At 38.8% G+C, this 17,933-nt stretch overlaps 3 protein-coding genes across 3 annotated transcripts; all 3 read left to right on the top strand.

Moving 5' to 3' along the window:
- Positions 1 to 828: 828 nt before the first annotated feature.
- Positions 829 to 6,583, top strand: PADG_11589 (uncharacterized protein; the record flags this gene model as incomplete). Its single annotated transcript, XM_010760742.1, has 6 exons — positions 829 to 1,017; positions 1,305 to 1,536; positions 1,769 to 1,846; positions 1,937 to 2,178; positions 2,536 to 2,919; positions 5,912 to 6,583. The coding sequence occupies 6 exons, from the start codon at positions 829 to 831 to the stop codon at positions 6,581 to 6,583; spliced, it is 1,797 nt and encodes a 598-aa protein (XP_010759044.1).
- Positions 6,584 to 7,924: 1,341 nt separating this feature from the next.
- Positions 7,925 to 9,678, top strand: PADG_03344 (uncharacterized protein; the record flags this gene model as incomplete). The annotated part of the gene is made up of 4 exons (XM_010760530.1): positions 7,925 to 7,951; positions 8,044 to 8,131; positions 8,203 to 9,450; positions 9,542 to 9,678. The coding sequence occupies 4 exons, from the start codon at positions 7,925 to 7,927 to the stop codon at positions 9,676 to 9,678; spliced, it is 1,500 nt and encodes a 499-aa protein (XP_010758832.1).
- A 1,980-nt stretch (positions 9,679 to 11,658) lies between these two features.
- Positions 11,659 to 14,484, top strand: PADG_03343 (uncharacterized protein; the record flags this gene model as incomplete). The annotated part of the gene is made up of 3 exons (XM_010760529.1): positions 11,659 to 12,789; positions 12,843 to 14,115; positions 14,255 to 14,484. 3 exons carry the CDS (start codon positions 11,659 to 11,661, stop codon positions 14,482 to 14,484), a joined length of 2,634 nt encoding a protein of 877 aa, XP_010758831.1.
- Between the last annotated feature and the right edge of the window lie 3,449 nt (positions 14,485 to 17,933).

Genomic DNA, 17,933 nt, shown 5'->3' with positions numbered 1-17,933 from the left:
TAAATTATAAATAAATTATTTTAATAAAATATATTAAAAATAATTTTTAATTTTTCTTTTATTATAAAAAAATAATTTATATAAATTAACTATTTTTTTTAATAATTAAATAATTAAAATAACTATTAAAATAATATTAATTATATTTTAATATTTTTTATTAAATTATTATAAGTTTATTTTATATATAAGTTATAGTTAAATAAAAAATATATAAATATTTTAAATATAGTTTTTTATTATATAAATACATTATTAATATTAAATTTTTTATATAATTAATTTATTAATATATTCAATTTATATTTATATATTTATTATAATTATTAATTATATATAAATTTATTATTAATAATAAAACTTATAAATTATAATTTAAATTTTATAAAATTAAAATTAAATTAAGTAAATTAATAAAATAAATTTTTATATAGATAAAACTTAAATAAATTCATTAAATTAACGTTTAAATTTAAATAAAAATCTTATTTTTAACTTTGAAATAATAGATAAAGTTAGAAATGAGAATTAATTTTACAATAAAATTTATAAATTCTCTTATATTAAAACAACAGGCTCAAATATGACTCAAAAACTATGCTTACAAGATTAAACTAAATTATTCAAATTGCTTAAAATATTTAAAATACATAACTTCTTAAGAAAGTATGCTCAAAGATGTTAAATTAATTTTTCGGCAAAAAATAATTATAAAGGTATACAGGCTTCAAAAAAAATTAAAACACTTTGAAAAACAGTAACTGATTTTGAAACTTTTGCATGGGAACTCTCTGTGGATTTAGCAATCTGTGTTCCCGCAGTTCCTCCATGAACATGCGTCAAACCTGTCCACTGGACCACTATCAGCACGGGGGATGGAGTGGACCCTGGCTCACCGTAAATAATGCCGCGGACAAAACCTGGGTCCCCGTTTCTGAGACCCACATGATTGTATCCAGATCCTCTGATGGCAGGGGTTTACTCGCTTTGAAGGATTTCGACGATGCTTCTGATAATGTTGGATCATTGCCTCGCCCATCCTATTAGTCCTTGTGATTGGTTGTCGATATCTTTTCCGTGAGCTCTGGAGCCTGGACTCCAGCGGTATTTTTGGCCAAGGAACAAGTTAAAATAAAAACAACAGCCTTCAAGCCCTAAGTTCATGATAATAGAAAATCACCAAGGTTCTGCATGCTGGGCCTTTTGCCCTCTAGCTACCTCAATTTCACAATTCTACCGAAACATTATAGGTAACTAAGTGTTCTTAGATTGTTAATTATTCCTTTTCATTTTATTGTGTCCAGGAGACTTACCGCGGTAATTTCAAATCCATATACTTTGCTGTACCGCCCTACCTAGATAGCATTCTACCGGTACTTAACCAGCGCCAAACAGTCGTGACTCAGGGTAAATGTGTTGAAATTAGGTCTCCTCCATTAATGGAAAACAAGGATGTGAGAGTACGATCCACAGATCCCGTGGGGACGCGACCATCTGAAGAGATTATCAATGCTTCTGGACATGACAGGAGCTGGAGTGCAACTTCAACTTAATGAGTATGAGTATTGTGCTATCGAGATCACGAGGGAAACACATGGATTGCAATGGGTGGAAGCATTGCATGTTGTTGCAAGTTTGCCGTAAATATATATTCTGATATTAGTTGACATGAACCAGATCATGTAACATATGAATTGTAAGCTTTGTACTCCCCTTGCCTTCATCTAGCAAAACCGAAAATGCATTTCCTAGTGTAGAATGTTTTTAGTATTGCTGTCGCGATTTGTTACTGGATTTCTTCCACCTCCATTGAGGAATTGGCTTCCTCAATACCGTCAGGCTGGAGGTATGTCGCACAACCATTTGGACTCTGCTACGCCCAATTGACAGTTGAAGAATGCTATGATTCCATTCTATCATTGGCAAAGTACAACAGCCGGTCGTTTCGGCTGTCCAGTCAGCTGGTTCGCCGGCTATTGGAATTGCCTCGCATGGGTATTTGGCGCTGCCTCCATGTCCTCGGTTCTCGCCAACAAGATTGTATCGATGTACATGTTTTTCCATCCAGAGCTGAGTCACAGGGCTGCCGCTCCTTCATCAGCTATATCATTTGCACGTGGTTATGCCGCTGCATCGTTTTGCTCGCCAACGGAACCTTGCCTGCCATCAGCAATCTGCGTATGTCCCTCATTATCGGCAGCGTCCTCGTTTTGAGCCTGGTGTGAGCCAACATGCCACATGTAAAAAGGCGGTGATATACATCGAATAGCTTCGTTTGCCGGGGCTTGGAATATCAAACAGGTTATTCGAGCAATAGCTTCGTCTTAGACTAGGAGGAAATTCCCAAGTCTGTAACTCTCTGTAACTCCGAACCATCCTCATAAAACCCAATATTTTTTTCCTAGCCCAAATGTCCGTCGGATTCGTCGCTGCGATAACCTACCTGCTCGCCATTCTCTATGCCATTTATGACCCCTCCCTCGTTCCCGAACACAAATTCTCCTTTCCCCTCGCTAAGTACTATTGACAAGCCAGAAGTCACACCACGGAGATGCAATCAGCCTTCTCATTGTCGTGTGTCTCCTCCCCCCACCCCAAATACCTTGCATCGGCTGCTACATCACGGCCGGCCGCACTTTCTGGACCCTGGCCCACGACAATACCACGCCATTCAGCCGCACCTTTCACAACACCTTCAATGCCACGGTAACCTGCGGTTGCCTCATAACAAACTTAGGCTGCATCTGTGTCGGCTCAACGACCGCATTCAGCACGCTGGTCGGCTCGTTCGTTCATTTCTCGTCGCTATCATACATTACCGCAATTCTACCACACCTTCCTAGTGGGCGATCTGGGATCCGACTGGGTTATTTTCTTCATGTGCGGCTGGATGCGAATCGTGAATGCGCTTGCGTGTTTGTATAGGTGGCATTCATTGGTGGATTCTCCCTCCCGTTTGCGCTGCCAGATAATGTGAAGGATATGAATGACACTTCATTAAAATACTGGAGTGTTGACTGTCGTTGTTGTGATACGATAAGCGTGTAGACGAAAATATCATATTGGGCCTAATGAAGTGTGGTTTGGTGAGGTGATGGTGACTTTGGATGCACTCTGATTTCCTTTTATTCTTCTCAATGGGTAAATAATCACTCTCATCATATCATTAAGAGAGGGATGCCTTTTGTCCATTCAGCCAGGTTTATCGTCGTGGCCGGAGCGCGGAAGACTTTATCAGTTTTTGCACGCACATATATGCATAGATGTAAATTGTCTCTCGTCCTCGGAGACCGTATGTGTAGTTCTGTGGATGTATTAAAATGGCTCAAATAGCCGTGTTAAATAAAATCGAATTTTGTGTCCAATTTGTTGTTTTTGTTAGACATTCTATCTCTGCCCTCGGCGGATTGAATATATAGAGATATAGAGACGTATATATATATATATATATATAAAATGCAGGCTTTTCACACCATGAGCAATTCAGGTAATTCCGTCACGTGATCTATCTTCCACCATAACTAACTAGTTACAGAGTAGTTAACTAATTTAACCAGTTAGTCGTGCTTAGCAACCTTCTGCAATCAACCAAACTTGCCATTCTGTCACAATCCTTAGGTACCAACTGAGAACTACGTACATACCATGCAGCAAGGACGCCGTTCTGGCAAATCATTTCCTGGTTTCCACTAGGCTGATATTTAGTTAAAAGGGAACAAACATTATCACCATTTCAGCGTGGACTGAGCACAGCGGCTTACTCGCAGTCGAACTGGTGACTTTTGAGAGAAGATGGAGACAGTCAGTTAACTAGTCTAACAACGTCATTTCCTTCTTCCAAGCATCCATCAGGGAAGATCATGAGACGCAAGACAGACAGTCATCAGATTCCCCGGCAAATCCAATGATAATTTTTCAATGTGAAATTGAGGTCGGTCTCCGTACTTCCACCGGCAGGTTTCAATAATCCGTCCTTGAGCACACGTTGGTGAAAGAATCAGTTATCTTTGTCCCGTAGTTCTATTCAATACAGACTCTAGCAGCTCTGACATTTACAATTTTCGGAGCGTCATAGGCAGAAGGGGACACAGGAGGGAAGAGAGAGAAAAAAGAAAAGAAGAAAGAAGAAAAAAAGGACAAAGTTGTAGAAAAGATATTTTCAAGCAGCGCTGAGGCTCTGAGCATACGTCTTCCAAAGCACTGGTGACAGCACCTTGATGGTCATATGTAAAAATACCAGGCCGCTCATAGTGTTTAGCAGAGTCCCAGAGGACCAAAGACGGTCAATTACATCAAGCATTCTGGGAGGCGACATCAAAGACTAAACTGGCAACCAACGAAGGATTTTCACCCGATGGGATACCGGTGCATTTTACGCCGGACAGTAGTTTTTCTGTGCCATGTTTTGGTTAGATACCCGCCCAATTCAGGTGAGTATTTGCGACCGCTCCAAGCTAATATCTATATGATATGGATGTGATTGGAGATGGATGCGAGTCGCAAGCCAAGAGGCAGCATCAAAAGCTTGATTTCGTCTAACCAGTCGTTGTTAGTTATTGGGCATTTTCACTGCGAACGAGGGAGATATCCTTGGTGCCGCTGAGTTAAATCCAGAACAACCTCAGCATCTTCCGAGCCAATCAATAGTTGCTCTCCCCCAAGTAACCAACTATGTGACAACTTAACACATCACTGATCGATGGACAATTATCATATGAATATCGAGCTGGACACCGTATTGGCCAGTCAAGGAGGTGTTCTTCCAGGACGCATGGTCAGCCTAAAACCCCCAATACCGAATGTGTCCGCTACCCAATTACTTCTGTTCAATTTAGTTTTCCGTGATTTGGAGTTAACAAATGCCGCAGATACCTTGCTTCCAACGATGCACTATTTAACTAGTGGTGGTATTGGACGTAGCCGATCTGTCAGTCGCCTAATTATAAAACGCACTCACGATGTCCCCCTTTGGTGTACGGTTGGATGGACGGCCATACATCCCTGCCATCTTATCTGCTTTAAAATGCTAAAATGAGCTGCTTTCCCTCTGTTCTGGCATCCACGCTTTTCCTTGACAGCCATGGGAAAATAATGGTGCGAATCCATCCCGAAAACTCGTTGTTCGGCATAATCCGTGCGTGATTCCCGTCCCCTTCAGTCCTCGCCAATTATGGAAACACAGCACATTGATCGCCAGTAGCAAGGGGTTTCGTCCGCGTCGTGGGTTCTTTTTTTAAATATCACCTCCTCCCTCACAATCGTATTTGCCGTTGTTCGTCTTGTAGGTATCCCCATAATTGAACTAGAAAACACCACACTGCTAGTTTTTTCTATTAACACAACCAAGAGCCAAAAGGAATACGGAAGCACAATATAAGTTCAATAAAAAAAAAACCTGAAAAGAAAGAGAGAAACTATACAGGGTGTGGGTAGATTGCATTGGGGGGGAAAAAATCGGCACAGCGCTTGGGCATCTGTATTACTACCGTCGGGTAGTGAGCATCAACTTTTGGAGAATCACCACCACCGAGATGAAGGATACCTGCGTGACATACACACATACATAATGAGACCAATCGCCCTCCTTCTTCCGTCTCTTATTCTTCGATAATTCACCCTTTGTGCTACCGCTTTGCCATTCGCACAGTCTCTATTGTCTAGAATCGACACTTCGGATGCTGCGCCTGGCCAGGATGTCTTCGCACTCACTTCACCATATGAACTAGAGTCCCTCAGAACGGAAGGGAGGCGACTCAGCAGCCTCTCCACACAAGAGAGCCTCGATACCCGCCGGCTCTAACAGCTCAGAGATCTAAATTTCAGCCGCATTTCCCTCAAGGAGCTGCGCAAAATAGTGCTTTGGCTTCAAGAAATTTGGCCCTCGGCTGAGGGTCTGATTTAATGCCTGCAGGAGTTGGCTGATATCGAAGCTCCCAAGACCAATCTATTATCATCGCTATCGACACAGTCTTCGACACTTCCCGAGAAACCACTACCGTCCACCTTTCTTATGCAACTGGAGGACAAAATCGAGACCTCCCTATTGACATCTGGCCCCAGAATTAGAAATCACGCCTCTGAAGCGCTGAGGCAAGATTTTCTGACATTAGACATTCAATCACAGCTGGAGCCAGCATTCATTTCAAATAATCTACAAGGCATCGTCCCACGCGCAGCATCATCTGCAACTACCACTAACTATATAACACTGGCACCCTCATTGCTGTCAGGAACAACAACTGCTGCTGTCACTGACGTTTTCATTTCATGGACCATAGATGGTATTGACGCCCTCATTCGCTCTACATCCGGCCGTCCCATATGGACCACATTTCTCATCATCACGACGCTAGCAATTCTTTTCCTTATCTCAGTTCTAATTGTGGAGGTGACGGATTTCCTCTGGACCTTTGCCAGATCGGGATTGTCGTGGCTGCGGTCAAATTGCTCGTGGTGGAGGCGGCAGCGGGCTATTCGTCTCTCTGGGGCGGAGAGACGACTTATTGCAGTCCCTACAGCAGACAGTGATGAAAAGAGAGTTGGAAAGAGTTATGTTGAGTTTTGCGAAGTCGAGCTGTGCTAATTACCTTTCTCTCTTACGATGTCTATTTCCTTCTTTCTGCATGGGGAGTTTATTGGAGATGCATATAACCAAGTAGCGTGTTGATTTGTTTCCCTTCCTGTGTCATTTTTGCCATATATCCAAATCTTCTGCGGATGAGTGTTTGAAACCCCACTCTCGCGAAATTTGGATCGACGGTAGTTACTTGGTCTCAAATATCTCGGTTTCACTGCAATTTACCAGCCCATCTTGAAAATATAACGACATCTTCCATCATGAACCCAAAACTAGATAACTATCCTGCAACACGGAGCTAATTTACTCATTACTATCGAATCAAGCTTTCATCACAGTTGAAACGATTTATCGATTTCTACGTTTTCTTCCATCGGATCCATGGGTTCGGTTCGAGATAAGCTAATAAAACACCGTACTATGAAGTTATGACGCGCCCTGGCAATCCGCCAAGACATCCATCTATCGATCAAGTCGCAGGCCTATTTTAAGCCCCACATTCAATGTATCATGTCGCACAGTCTCATGAGAGATTAATTAATCTCCCTTATTGTTCTTTAAAGACGCTGTCCTAGCATATGTAGCGAGGGAGCCTGAAACTAGCTTGTTCACCGCATATGTCAAACTTATTTTCGGACAACTTTTCAGTTAAAACCATATCACCGGGGGTTTCTCAAGTCCCCTGCTTGGCAAGTTTGGCAGTGAAGAGGGAGAGTTTTGTTATTTCGCGGAAAACATCAGAAAGTTCAGAGAGGTATATAGTGGGTTGGGTATTTATTGAACGTATGGCAGTTATATTGAATGCCTTCTCCAATCGCCTGATCATGTGTGGAATATATAAATACGGAAGAGGCTTCCATCTAATATAAGAATTTCATACCATCTAACCAGTTAATATATAAAAAGAGGCAGGCTGATGTAAACAGGCTGGAGTGAATAGTTTAGCAAAATTGTTGATGAACATGCACGGTTAGTTACCCGTTTTCAAAGGTCAGAAAATCCATAGCAAAGCCCCAAAGGGTTTTAAGTTAGCTTAGTCAAGTTAATAGCCGAAATTAGTTACGTAACTAATGCTTCAACCGGACCAACAGCCCGATCTCGGCTATTCCTCCCGGCAATGAGCAGGAATGCCGAATCCGACTCCCCCCGGGATTGAACGTCTACCACACAATCGCAATATTATCGCCGACTTTTTATATCTCCGCATTTGTCTGTCATACCACAAAGAGTCCCCGCCCATGATGGACAGGAATTTGTTGCATTTTTAATTTAAATTCTTGATTAAGTTTCTTCGACGTATTTGTCTTTGCATTTTCTCATCTCCCAGTCCTTATCTCCTCTTCCACCATGACTAAATATCAGCTTCCCTTTGAGGTATGTCAATTTTCACCTTCAGAAGCTGGGTTCTCCGCACTGTGGATGACCCAGGGAAAAAGAGTTATTGTTGTTAATCTCCTGTTGGATAGCTTGACGACCCAAGCCTTCTGCACTTTGACTCCTTTGTCAACAATGAGTGGGTTACGGCAGATGACGGAAGTCGATTTGAAGTCATAGGTAAAACCTGTATAAATCTTCCAAGAAATAGGGAAAGCCATAAAAGTACTAATTCCATGGTTGATTCACAGACCCCGGCACCGCGATTCCGTGGGCCAGCTGCCCCAATAACTCCGCTGCCGAAGTTCCCAGGACGGTTGAAGCCGCCCATACTGCCTTCGAACAATTTAAGAAAGTGAACCCTCGCACCAGAGCGCAGCTCTTGATGAAATGGGATACCCTGATCCGCGAGGCCCGCTCCGATCTCGCCAAAATCCTCACCCACGAAACTGGGAAGCCCATCGCGGAGGCTTGCGCTGAAATCGACTATGCCCTAGGCTTCACATGGTGGTTTGCCGGGGAGGCAGAGAGGATTCAGGGTGGAATTTCCATAGCCTCGGCTCCAAACAGGCGCGTGTTCACATTTAAACAACCAATTGGCGTCGCAGCGGCGCTGGTGCCATGGAACTTCCCCATTGCTATGGTGTTGCGAAAAGCTGGCGCTGCATTTGCCGCCGGATGCACGATGATCGTCAAGCCCAGCCCCGAAACACCTATTACCGCTCTCGTCCTTGCCCATCTCGCTCAAAAGGCTGGATTTCCTCCCGGCGTCTTCAATGTTCTTACAACCGATCTGAATAACACCCCGCCTCTCAGCGAAGCCCTCTGCAAACACCCACTCGTCAAGAAAGTGACCTTCACTGGCTCCACACGTGTCGGCAAATTGATTGCCGCTCACTGCGCCTCAGGCCTCAAAAAACTTACCCTTGAACTGGGCGGCAACTGCCCTTTTATCGTCTTCGATGATGCCAACCTTGAGCAAGCGATCAGCCAACTTATGACTCTCAAATGGCGACATGCCGGCCAAGCCTGCATCACGGCCAATCGCATCTACGTGCAAAGCGGCGTGTACGAGAAATTCACCGACATGCTCAAGGATCGCACCAGCTCCCTTGTTGTCGGTCACGGTGCCAAGCAAGCCACTACCATGGGCCCTGTTACCACACAGCGCAGTCTTGTTAAGGCCATCACCCAGGTGGAGGATGCGGTGAAGTTAGGTGGGAAGGTCATTTTAGGCGGCTCACGGAACACGAGCTGTGGGGGTGGATATTTCTTTGAGCCGACGATTATCGCTGATATGAAGTCAGAAATGTTAATATCGCGCGAAGAGACGTTTGCGCCAATTGCAGCACTGTACAAGTTTGAGACGGAGGAGGAGGTGGTGAAGTGGGCGAATGACACGAGTATGGGTTTGGCTAGTTATGCATTCACGAAGAATGTGGATCGTATGTGGAGGATGTTGGAGAATTTGGAGGCGGGGATGATTGGGATGAATACTGGTATGCTCACGGTCCTTGTTTTCTCCTTCTGTCCTGGTAGAATCCTGATAGAATCTCTGCCGTTCCCTTGCTGACTTACTGGGAAATATAGGCAATTCATCCGCCGCTGAGTCACCGTTTGGTGGTATTAAGGAGTCCGGATATGGAAAAGAGAGTGGTAAAGACGTCGCTGTTGCTGAGTATCTGATTACCAAGACTGGGACCCTTACTCTAGAAGGGCAATATTAAGTTGGGCAAACCAGGGCGATTGAATTCGACTTAATCCCTTTGCGGAGAGTTTTGTTGATGACTGTTAGGTGAAGATATCTCCATAATGATATCTCGATAATGATCAAATACGCTCTCTAATTCACGACAATATGATAATGAACCAAGCCTCATTTGGTGATTGAGTAAGTATTCAAATTCCTATCTACTTATAAAAACATCTTCTCTGGCCATCTTCATCTGCATCTTTTTGCCAGAGAAAGTAAAGTGATAGGGAAACACGATCCGTCAAATCCCTGAACAGGAGACAAATCAACTTTTCAGAGCAATCACTTGCGCAAGAAATCCATGCAATTTCATTCGATCATTTGCGGAGCACAGAGTAGATAACTGAGTGCACAGCCTATCATTATTATATTGCTGGCACCTCCCGACTTGGGTTCCCCTGAAAATTAAGGTTAAGCTCTACCCCGTTCTTACAATGGCTTATATTTAGGTTGACCAATAATAAGCTGCTTACTGAAACCTTAAATTAGTTTGTTTACCCCCGAAACCGCGGTGCAAAATTCTAAACCAGTGCAATCAATGGCTTTAACATTTTAGATAATATTCTCCGACGATTTCGAGTTATTTAAAACACAACCAGTAACCCCTAAGTCAAAGCAGTCCATCATTGCTACCTCTGTAACATATCCTTGATCAAACTGCTGTAAAATAAAAAAAGTTGAGCAATAGGGAAACAACAAAAGAGCAAGGTCAAGGTATACATACAGCCCTTGCTGGTTCTCCTCTTATATCAGACGGGCAACGCTATCCGGAATAATTCTCAGCTTGTGTGGCGTAATGATGCCTGATGAAATTGACCAAAGGAATTCGGAAAACTAGCCTGGATGAACCGGGTTTTTCTGTTTTTAACGACATATGTTTCCAATTAATTCACCCATTGCCTTCAGAGCTCCAGACAAAAAGAAAATTGACATGGCAACCTTTATTTGCAATTATTCTTTCTGATTATGCTGTCTTACTTGTGATTTCTCCGTATAGCAGCCTATAAGAGATTCTGCGGTTAGGACATGCTATCAAACGGTCCAGAGGCAGACTTTTTCAACACTGGTATAGTTTTGCTATGCTAACGAATGGGTAAATATGACATATGATCCCGGGGGGGGTATACGGTACATATCTCATCGGCGCCTTTATGGATACTATGGATAACTAAACATCTATAAGTAGAAGTGGAGCAACAGCTTAACTAACCAGTTAGGACGAAGCACTACCAGCGGAAAAGGTTGGGTAAAAGCCTAAAAGTTCAATACATACATCTCCAGGACCAACCATTCGACAGGTCTAGTTTTACATAATAACTTACTTTTTGAATGTAACTAGCTAGGTGTCAGGACATGCCCAGTAGTGGATTAGTATGGGTTTACAGTCAGCCTGTTTTACATGTTTATTTAAATATAGGAACGATACTTTCCGGGGGCATAAGTTCTCGGATCATATGGCGATCGCGCAGCCTTCAAGTATGTTCACACCAGGTTTTGCAACCCACCGCGGCCATAAGGACGTGGTCTCTCATTCAGTTATGAGGCCCCGAGAGACTTGATACGTGATCATGATATCCCAGCTCAATCATGGCCCTCTGCTCAGGAACGGCGGCTGAGACAAAATGCGACTCCGATGTTTGGACATTGGACATTATTCAAGGAAGTTACACTCCTAGGTGATACGGAGCTAGGTGATCCCTGTCACTGCTGATGCCGACCGGAAACGGTAATTGCGTAGTTATGTCGCCGTTGCAGTGAGAAAGTCGGGGCGCAGGCAGTCTATATTTGCGGCTAGAATTCGTTTATATATATCAATTCTCCTCCTTCATCTTCATCATCATTCTCCTAGAATCCCCTAAACAGCACAACAAGATCGTCTCTATCATTACCCACCTAGACCCTCTCCCCTAGAAGACAAACTCCCTTGGTTAACTCAGTTCTATCCTCCAGGGCTATGGCGGACATATCAGCTTTGCAGCGCTTCATTTACACCCATCCTATCATTGACAATCATGCCCACAATTTGCTTAAAGCGGACTTCGCTGTCGACTATGACAGATATCCTTTTGAGTATATAACTTCAGAAGCTCAGGGCGAATCCCTTGTAAAACATTCTTCCAAGTCCCTCGCTCATATCAGAGCCATCAACCAGCTATCGGAGCTATTCGGATGTGCTCCTGAATTGAGTGCCATCAAATCTGCCCGGGACAAGGAAATTGAGGGCGATTATGCTGGCCTGGTTAAAAGGTGTCTCACGGGAACCCATACGCTATTGATAGATGATGGCTTAACTGCAGACGACGTAGAGCCGTACTCGTGGCACGACGGATTCACGAATGCACCATCGATGAGAATTGTTCGCATTGAGACTCTTGCTGTCACTCTCTTCCGTGACCTCCTACGGGTGGAGCATAAACCACTGGAATCTTGGCTCACAGCAGGGCAGGAGGTCATTCAAGATTTGTGGAACGACTTCCGATATAGCTTTAGCACAGCAATCGAGAATGCACTGGATGATCCTGAAGTTGTGGGTTTTAAATCTGTTATCTGCTACAGAACCGGACTCAAGATCCAAATCCACTCTGCAGCGGAGTTGTTCACCAGCTTTCAAACGTACTTTCGAACATTTATGGAAAGCGCGGAAGCCAGGATCGAGGATAAGCCATTTAACGATTATCTTGTCATATCTGTTCTTGAAAAGCTCTCCCAGCGGCGAACTGAGTTGGGCACCTCAAAACCAATTCAATTCCACACTGGACTAGGAGACTCCGATATAATTTTGCTACGTTCAAATCCAGCACACCTACAAAAACTGATGGAAGACTATCCCAATGTTGATTTTGTTCTGTTGCATTCATCATATCCATACACTCGAGAGGCAGGATACCTGGCTAGCGTGTATGCGAACGTGTATCTAGATATCGGCGAGGTCTTCCCCATGCTCAGTCGGGATGCTCAAATTTCGATCCTTCGGCAGAGCCTTGAGTTGGTCCCGAGCACCAAGCTCCTTTGGAGCACAGATGGTCATTACCATCCCGAAAATTTCTGGCTTGCGAACAAGCAATTCCGACAAGCTCTAGACACTGTAAGAAAAATACCATCTATTGATTTCTCAATCAACTAATAGAGTGCCACTAGGTTTTTACAGAATATGTCAACGAAGGTGATTACACCTATGCCCAAGCTATCGAGGCTGCTCGGGATATAATGTTTTCCAATTCAAATTGTCTTTACAACCTGAACCAGTCCCCTGAGATTTCCGGAGTCAATTTTGTCGAAACTCCCATATCAACCACAGTGTTGCTTCAATCAGCGGGGGTGAGTACGCCAGAAGAAACACTTAAAAAGTTTCTACATAAGAATTCGTCTGTGGACTTTATATGGATGCAATGGATTGATTATACTGCCACCCTCCATGTCCGCATATTCCCCGTTCGGGAGTTTAATAAGATTGTCAGTTCAAAGCGAACAGTAGGTATTACTCTAGCAGTGTTGAACATGCTACAAACCGATCAATTGGTTCCCCCTGACGCGAGGCCTGTTGGCCAATTCATCTTAACTCCAGACCTCACTACCTTATGCCGAAACATCGGACTATCCTCAAACAGTGCAACGGTTATGACATTCTGGAGGAATGAAGCAGGTGGAGAATTGGAAGGATGTCCTCGAACCATTCTCCAAAGCATTGCGAACAAATGTCAAACAGAATATGGCGTTGAGACGCTTATAGGTTTTGAAATAGAAGTGGTTTTCCTGAAACCCACAACCAAGGAAGACGGCTCAACCACCTACTCCCCTTGGCTTACCAATCACTCATGGTCCGGCATGACTTCAGAAACGGTTCAGGCTCTGCCATTGCTTGAAAAAATTGCCGATAAACTGAAAGATATAGATATCCGGCTTGAGCAGTTCCATGCCGAGTCATGTCCAAGCCAATTTGAGTTTATTCTACCACCATCAACCCCCCTTGCTGCTACTGACACACTCATCAAAGCTCGCCAAACAATCACCAACATAGCTGCACAATATGGGTTACGAGCCACGTTATATCCTCGCCCTTACCCCTTCGCAGCAGGCACTGCAGCTCATACGCATATCTCGATTACCCCGTCAATTAAAGAAGATTCCTTTCTAGCAGGAATGCTTCTGCATCTCCCATCGGTTCTAGCCTTTACTTTTCCCCAAGAGGCAAGCTACGCGAGAGTTGCAGAGGGGGTCTGGGCTGGTGGTGTATGGCTAGCCTGGGGCTATCAGAATCGGGAAACACCCATTCGAAAAATTTCTCCGGGTCATTGGGAGGTCAAGTCCATGGATGGATTGGCGAATCCTTATCTGGGGGTTGCAGCAATTATTTGTGCAGGATATCTAGGTTTGAAAGCCGGGTTGCCACTGGAAATCAAGGGCTGTGATGGTAATATTTCCCTCCCCTCCCATATACAGTCATAACCGGCATCCCATTCCCCTTTGAACTTGTAGCCCATTTTTTCATTACCCGCCCTCCTCATCATTCTGCGTTCATCTATTAACCCCGTAACTCTTTAATATTTTAGTTGACACCGCAATCTTGTCTCCATCCGAACGCGAGGCATTATCAATTACCACCCGTCTACCATCGTCGCTAGATGAGACTCTTGAGGCCCTCGAAGGAAATATCGATCTTCAAAATCTCATGGGTAGAGACTTTGTGAGGAGGTATATTGGGGTCCGGCGAGGGGAACAGCAAATGTTGAACAAGATGAGCGAGGATGAGAGGAGAAATTGGCTAATCGAGAGGTATTGATTATTAAGTCACAAAATGACGAAATAATCTTGGCTGTTTTCTTTTCCTCTTTTGTAAAGTGTTTCTAACTAGGTCATGATGCTTTTATTTGATATTATTATCCTTGAACCTGTCTCCTACAAGAAGATTATATCCCAGCATTCTTTCAATGCTTGTTTGTTATTAATAGTGTGTTTGAGAAAATTGAACTTCTGATAAAATCATATTTAAGTTGCATTCAATATATCTCATCCTAAAGAGATGTTAAAATAATATGAATTCTTAATAACAGTAGTATGTTTCATAGTAGAGACTGAAAATGTATTTTTAAATATTAAAATAAAAATATATATAAGTTAAAATAAAGAAGATGTTATATATATATATATATATATATATTATCTATTTATTTATATTTTTTTCTTTAATAAATAAAATTATAAAATAAATAAATAATTAACTATAAAAAATAATTATATATAATAAAATAATATAATTTATCACTGTAATAAATTAATACCAATCTTTCATAATTAAAACTTTTAATTTAAATTATTATTCTTCTATTATATAAAACTCTGTGCCCTTCTTTATAATGTTATATAAAATATAATAAATTTACTACTATTTATTTAAGTTAACAATAAAAAATTAAAAAGTGAGATTTTTTACTTATATATTTAGATGGTTCAAGAAATGAATAAAAGTATCTAAAAGCTAGTATAGTTTTAAAATATATTAAATTAAATTCTAAGTATAAGCTATTCTTGAAATTAGTAATAAAATATAAAATATATAATATTGAATTACTTATAATTCAAAAGATTTTTATAATAAGAAGAAAAATTATCATTTAAGAATTTAATATTAAAAGTATTTAAATATTTTCAAATACTTAAATAACTTTAAAAAAATTTCAAAAATATAAAATTTAAAATGATCAAATTAATTTCAAACTGATTAAAAAATAGTAAAAAAAATTAAACTAAAAGATAAGAAAATTAAATTTTATTTATTTTGAATACACGCTTTTATAGATATTTTTAAAAAATGGAAAAGTAGATTTAGCGACTAAAAATAATATTAAAATTTTAAAAAAATAACTCAAAAAACTATTTCTTAATCTTATAATAAAAGAAAAATTAAAAATTATATCTTAATAAATAATTAAAGCTTTAAAATAAAGAAAAGAAAAATAGTCAATATGTAAAATATAAAATAAAATTAAATTAAAATTTCTTATCAATAAAATATAAAAAAAAAAATTTTATAATATAATTAAAGCTTAGATATAGAAAAAAAAATTAAAAAATTTAAAAAATTTAAATAGATATAAGTTTTATAATTTAGTTAAAAATTTAAAATATATTTCAATAAACTACTTATTAAATAATAATATTTAAAAGAAATTAAAAGAAAAATATTTCATTAATTAGTTAAATATATTTTTTCTTTATAAAAAAATAAAAATTAACTTTAAAAAATAAATTTCAAATTTAAATAAGATATATATTTAAAGTCTATAATTAGTAATATTAAAGTTTAATATTATATCACTCTTTATGAATTTAATTTATTTATCAATTATTTTTCTAAAATATTTTTTATTTTAGTTATAGTTTATTTACTTGTTAATATTTTCTCTAAAATATTTTTTTTCTTTGTTTTTAATTTTAATTTTAATTTTTTTATTGATAATTTATTAAATTAATATTGTATAATTTTATTATCTACTATAAGATCTATTAAATATTTTATCACTTTAAGATATTATATTATAATTATATATTATAAACTATATTTATTAATTAAATTTATAAAATAGTTAAATTCTAGTCTAATTAAATAGATATTATAGTCTTTGACTGTATATATTTATAATAAATAATAATAATAATAATTTAAATTAATACTACTATAAGTAAATATTAAGTAAGTAAATTTATTAAATATTATAAAATATAAAAAATAGATTCTTATATAAATATAACTATAATTAAGCTTTGTATAAAGATTTTAAAATTATATTAAAGTAATTTTAATAATTAAAGAATATTATAATAAAAGTTATAATATTGTAAATAAAAATATTTATAATTTTAATAATAAAACTGACTTTTAAGAAAATATTATATTAATAGTTAAAATAATAATTAAGTTTAAAAAGTATAATAAATTAATATTATTATAGTTAAAAAATTAAAAATAAATAATCATTATTGAATAAATTAATTCAATTAATTAAATTTATCTATATTAATTATACTAAACATTATAAATAACTAGATCTTATAATATAAGAAGCTATTAATTGACTAAATAGTTAAAATTAATAAAAATAACTAAATTATAAATAAACTAAATATAATTTATTTTAAAAAGATCTGTGAGAAGTATATTAAAGTTTATATAATTATTTAATATAAACTATTAATTAAGAATAAATATAATAGTCATAGTATTTCTGAATTTGATCAGTATTATATGACAGTCTATTATATATTTTTTATATATCAGCTTCTTCGTCTCATTGTGATGGTGTTGGCTATGGCGCTGGCTTCTGCGCTATGACGGCGTATGGCTACTGGCTACTGGCCGAAAAGGGTACTAGCAACGGCCTAGCGCAAGCAACTACCCTGTAAACAAATACCCCACAGAAACTGCCTAGCAACAGCAAGCAACCGCAGTGGAAAAGGGTGTATAAACAGAGGCCTCCCCAGACCCCCATTTCGTAGAGCATCTTAGTATTTCGTTGAAGTTGCTTACCTGGCTGGCAATCAAACACCCGTTTTACCTGCACCTAGATTGAAGCCGTGATACTCATCTACTTGAGAAGAGCTACTTTGAACTTATAAAGTAAATATATAAATAAAGAATTAAGAATTATATAAAATTATAGATAAATTATATTGATAAGAAAGATTTTCTTAAATTTTATTCTATAATCAAAAAAAGATATTCAAAGAATTTACTATTAAAAATAAATTTAAAATATAAATATCATATTATATAATATAGATGAAGTTCTTATATAAATATATACTCAGCTTTATATCTCTACTCTCTCAGATAATTCTTATGAATCAGAGTTATTTTATACTCTTGAAAATGTTTAAGAATAAGACAGTTAGAATGTCAAAGTAGAAAAATCAAACAGTGTACAAATCTGCTATTCAGTTCAATTGAACAAGCACTTAATCAGCTGAAAAATAAATATCAGCTGACTAATTATTCATAGTACTACTATTATAGCAAGAAAAATAAAAAGCTAAGAGCTGCAGTTGAAAACAAAAATCATAGAAAGAAGCAAGTTCATACATTTATAACTCAGAGTGAAGCTCTAACAGCTGAGAAAGAAATAGCTAAAAATCAAGCAATTGATCAAGCTGTATAGAAGAGAGTAGAGAATTTAAATCTGCTGTTTAAAAAATGAGTTTCATCATACTGCTGCAGTGTAACATAGTCATACT

The sequence above is a fragment of the Paracoccidioides brasiliensis genome (assembly GCF_000150735.1).
Source record: "Paracoccidioides brasiliensis Pb18 unplaced genomic scaffold supercont2.3, whole genome shotgun sequence".
Lineage (NCBI taxonomy): Eukaryota > Fungi > Ascomycota > Eurotiomycetes > Onygenales > Ajellomycetaceae > Paracoccidioides > Paracoccidioides brasiliensis.
This window is presented reverse-complemented; position numbering and strand designations above follow the sequence as displayed.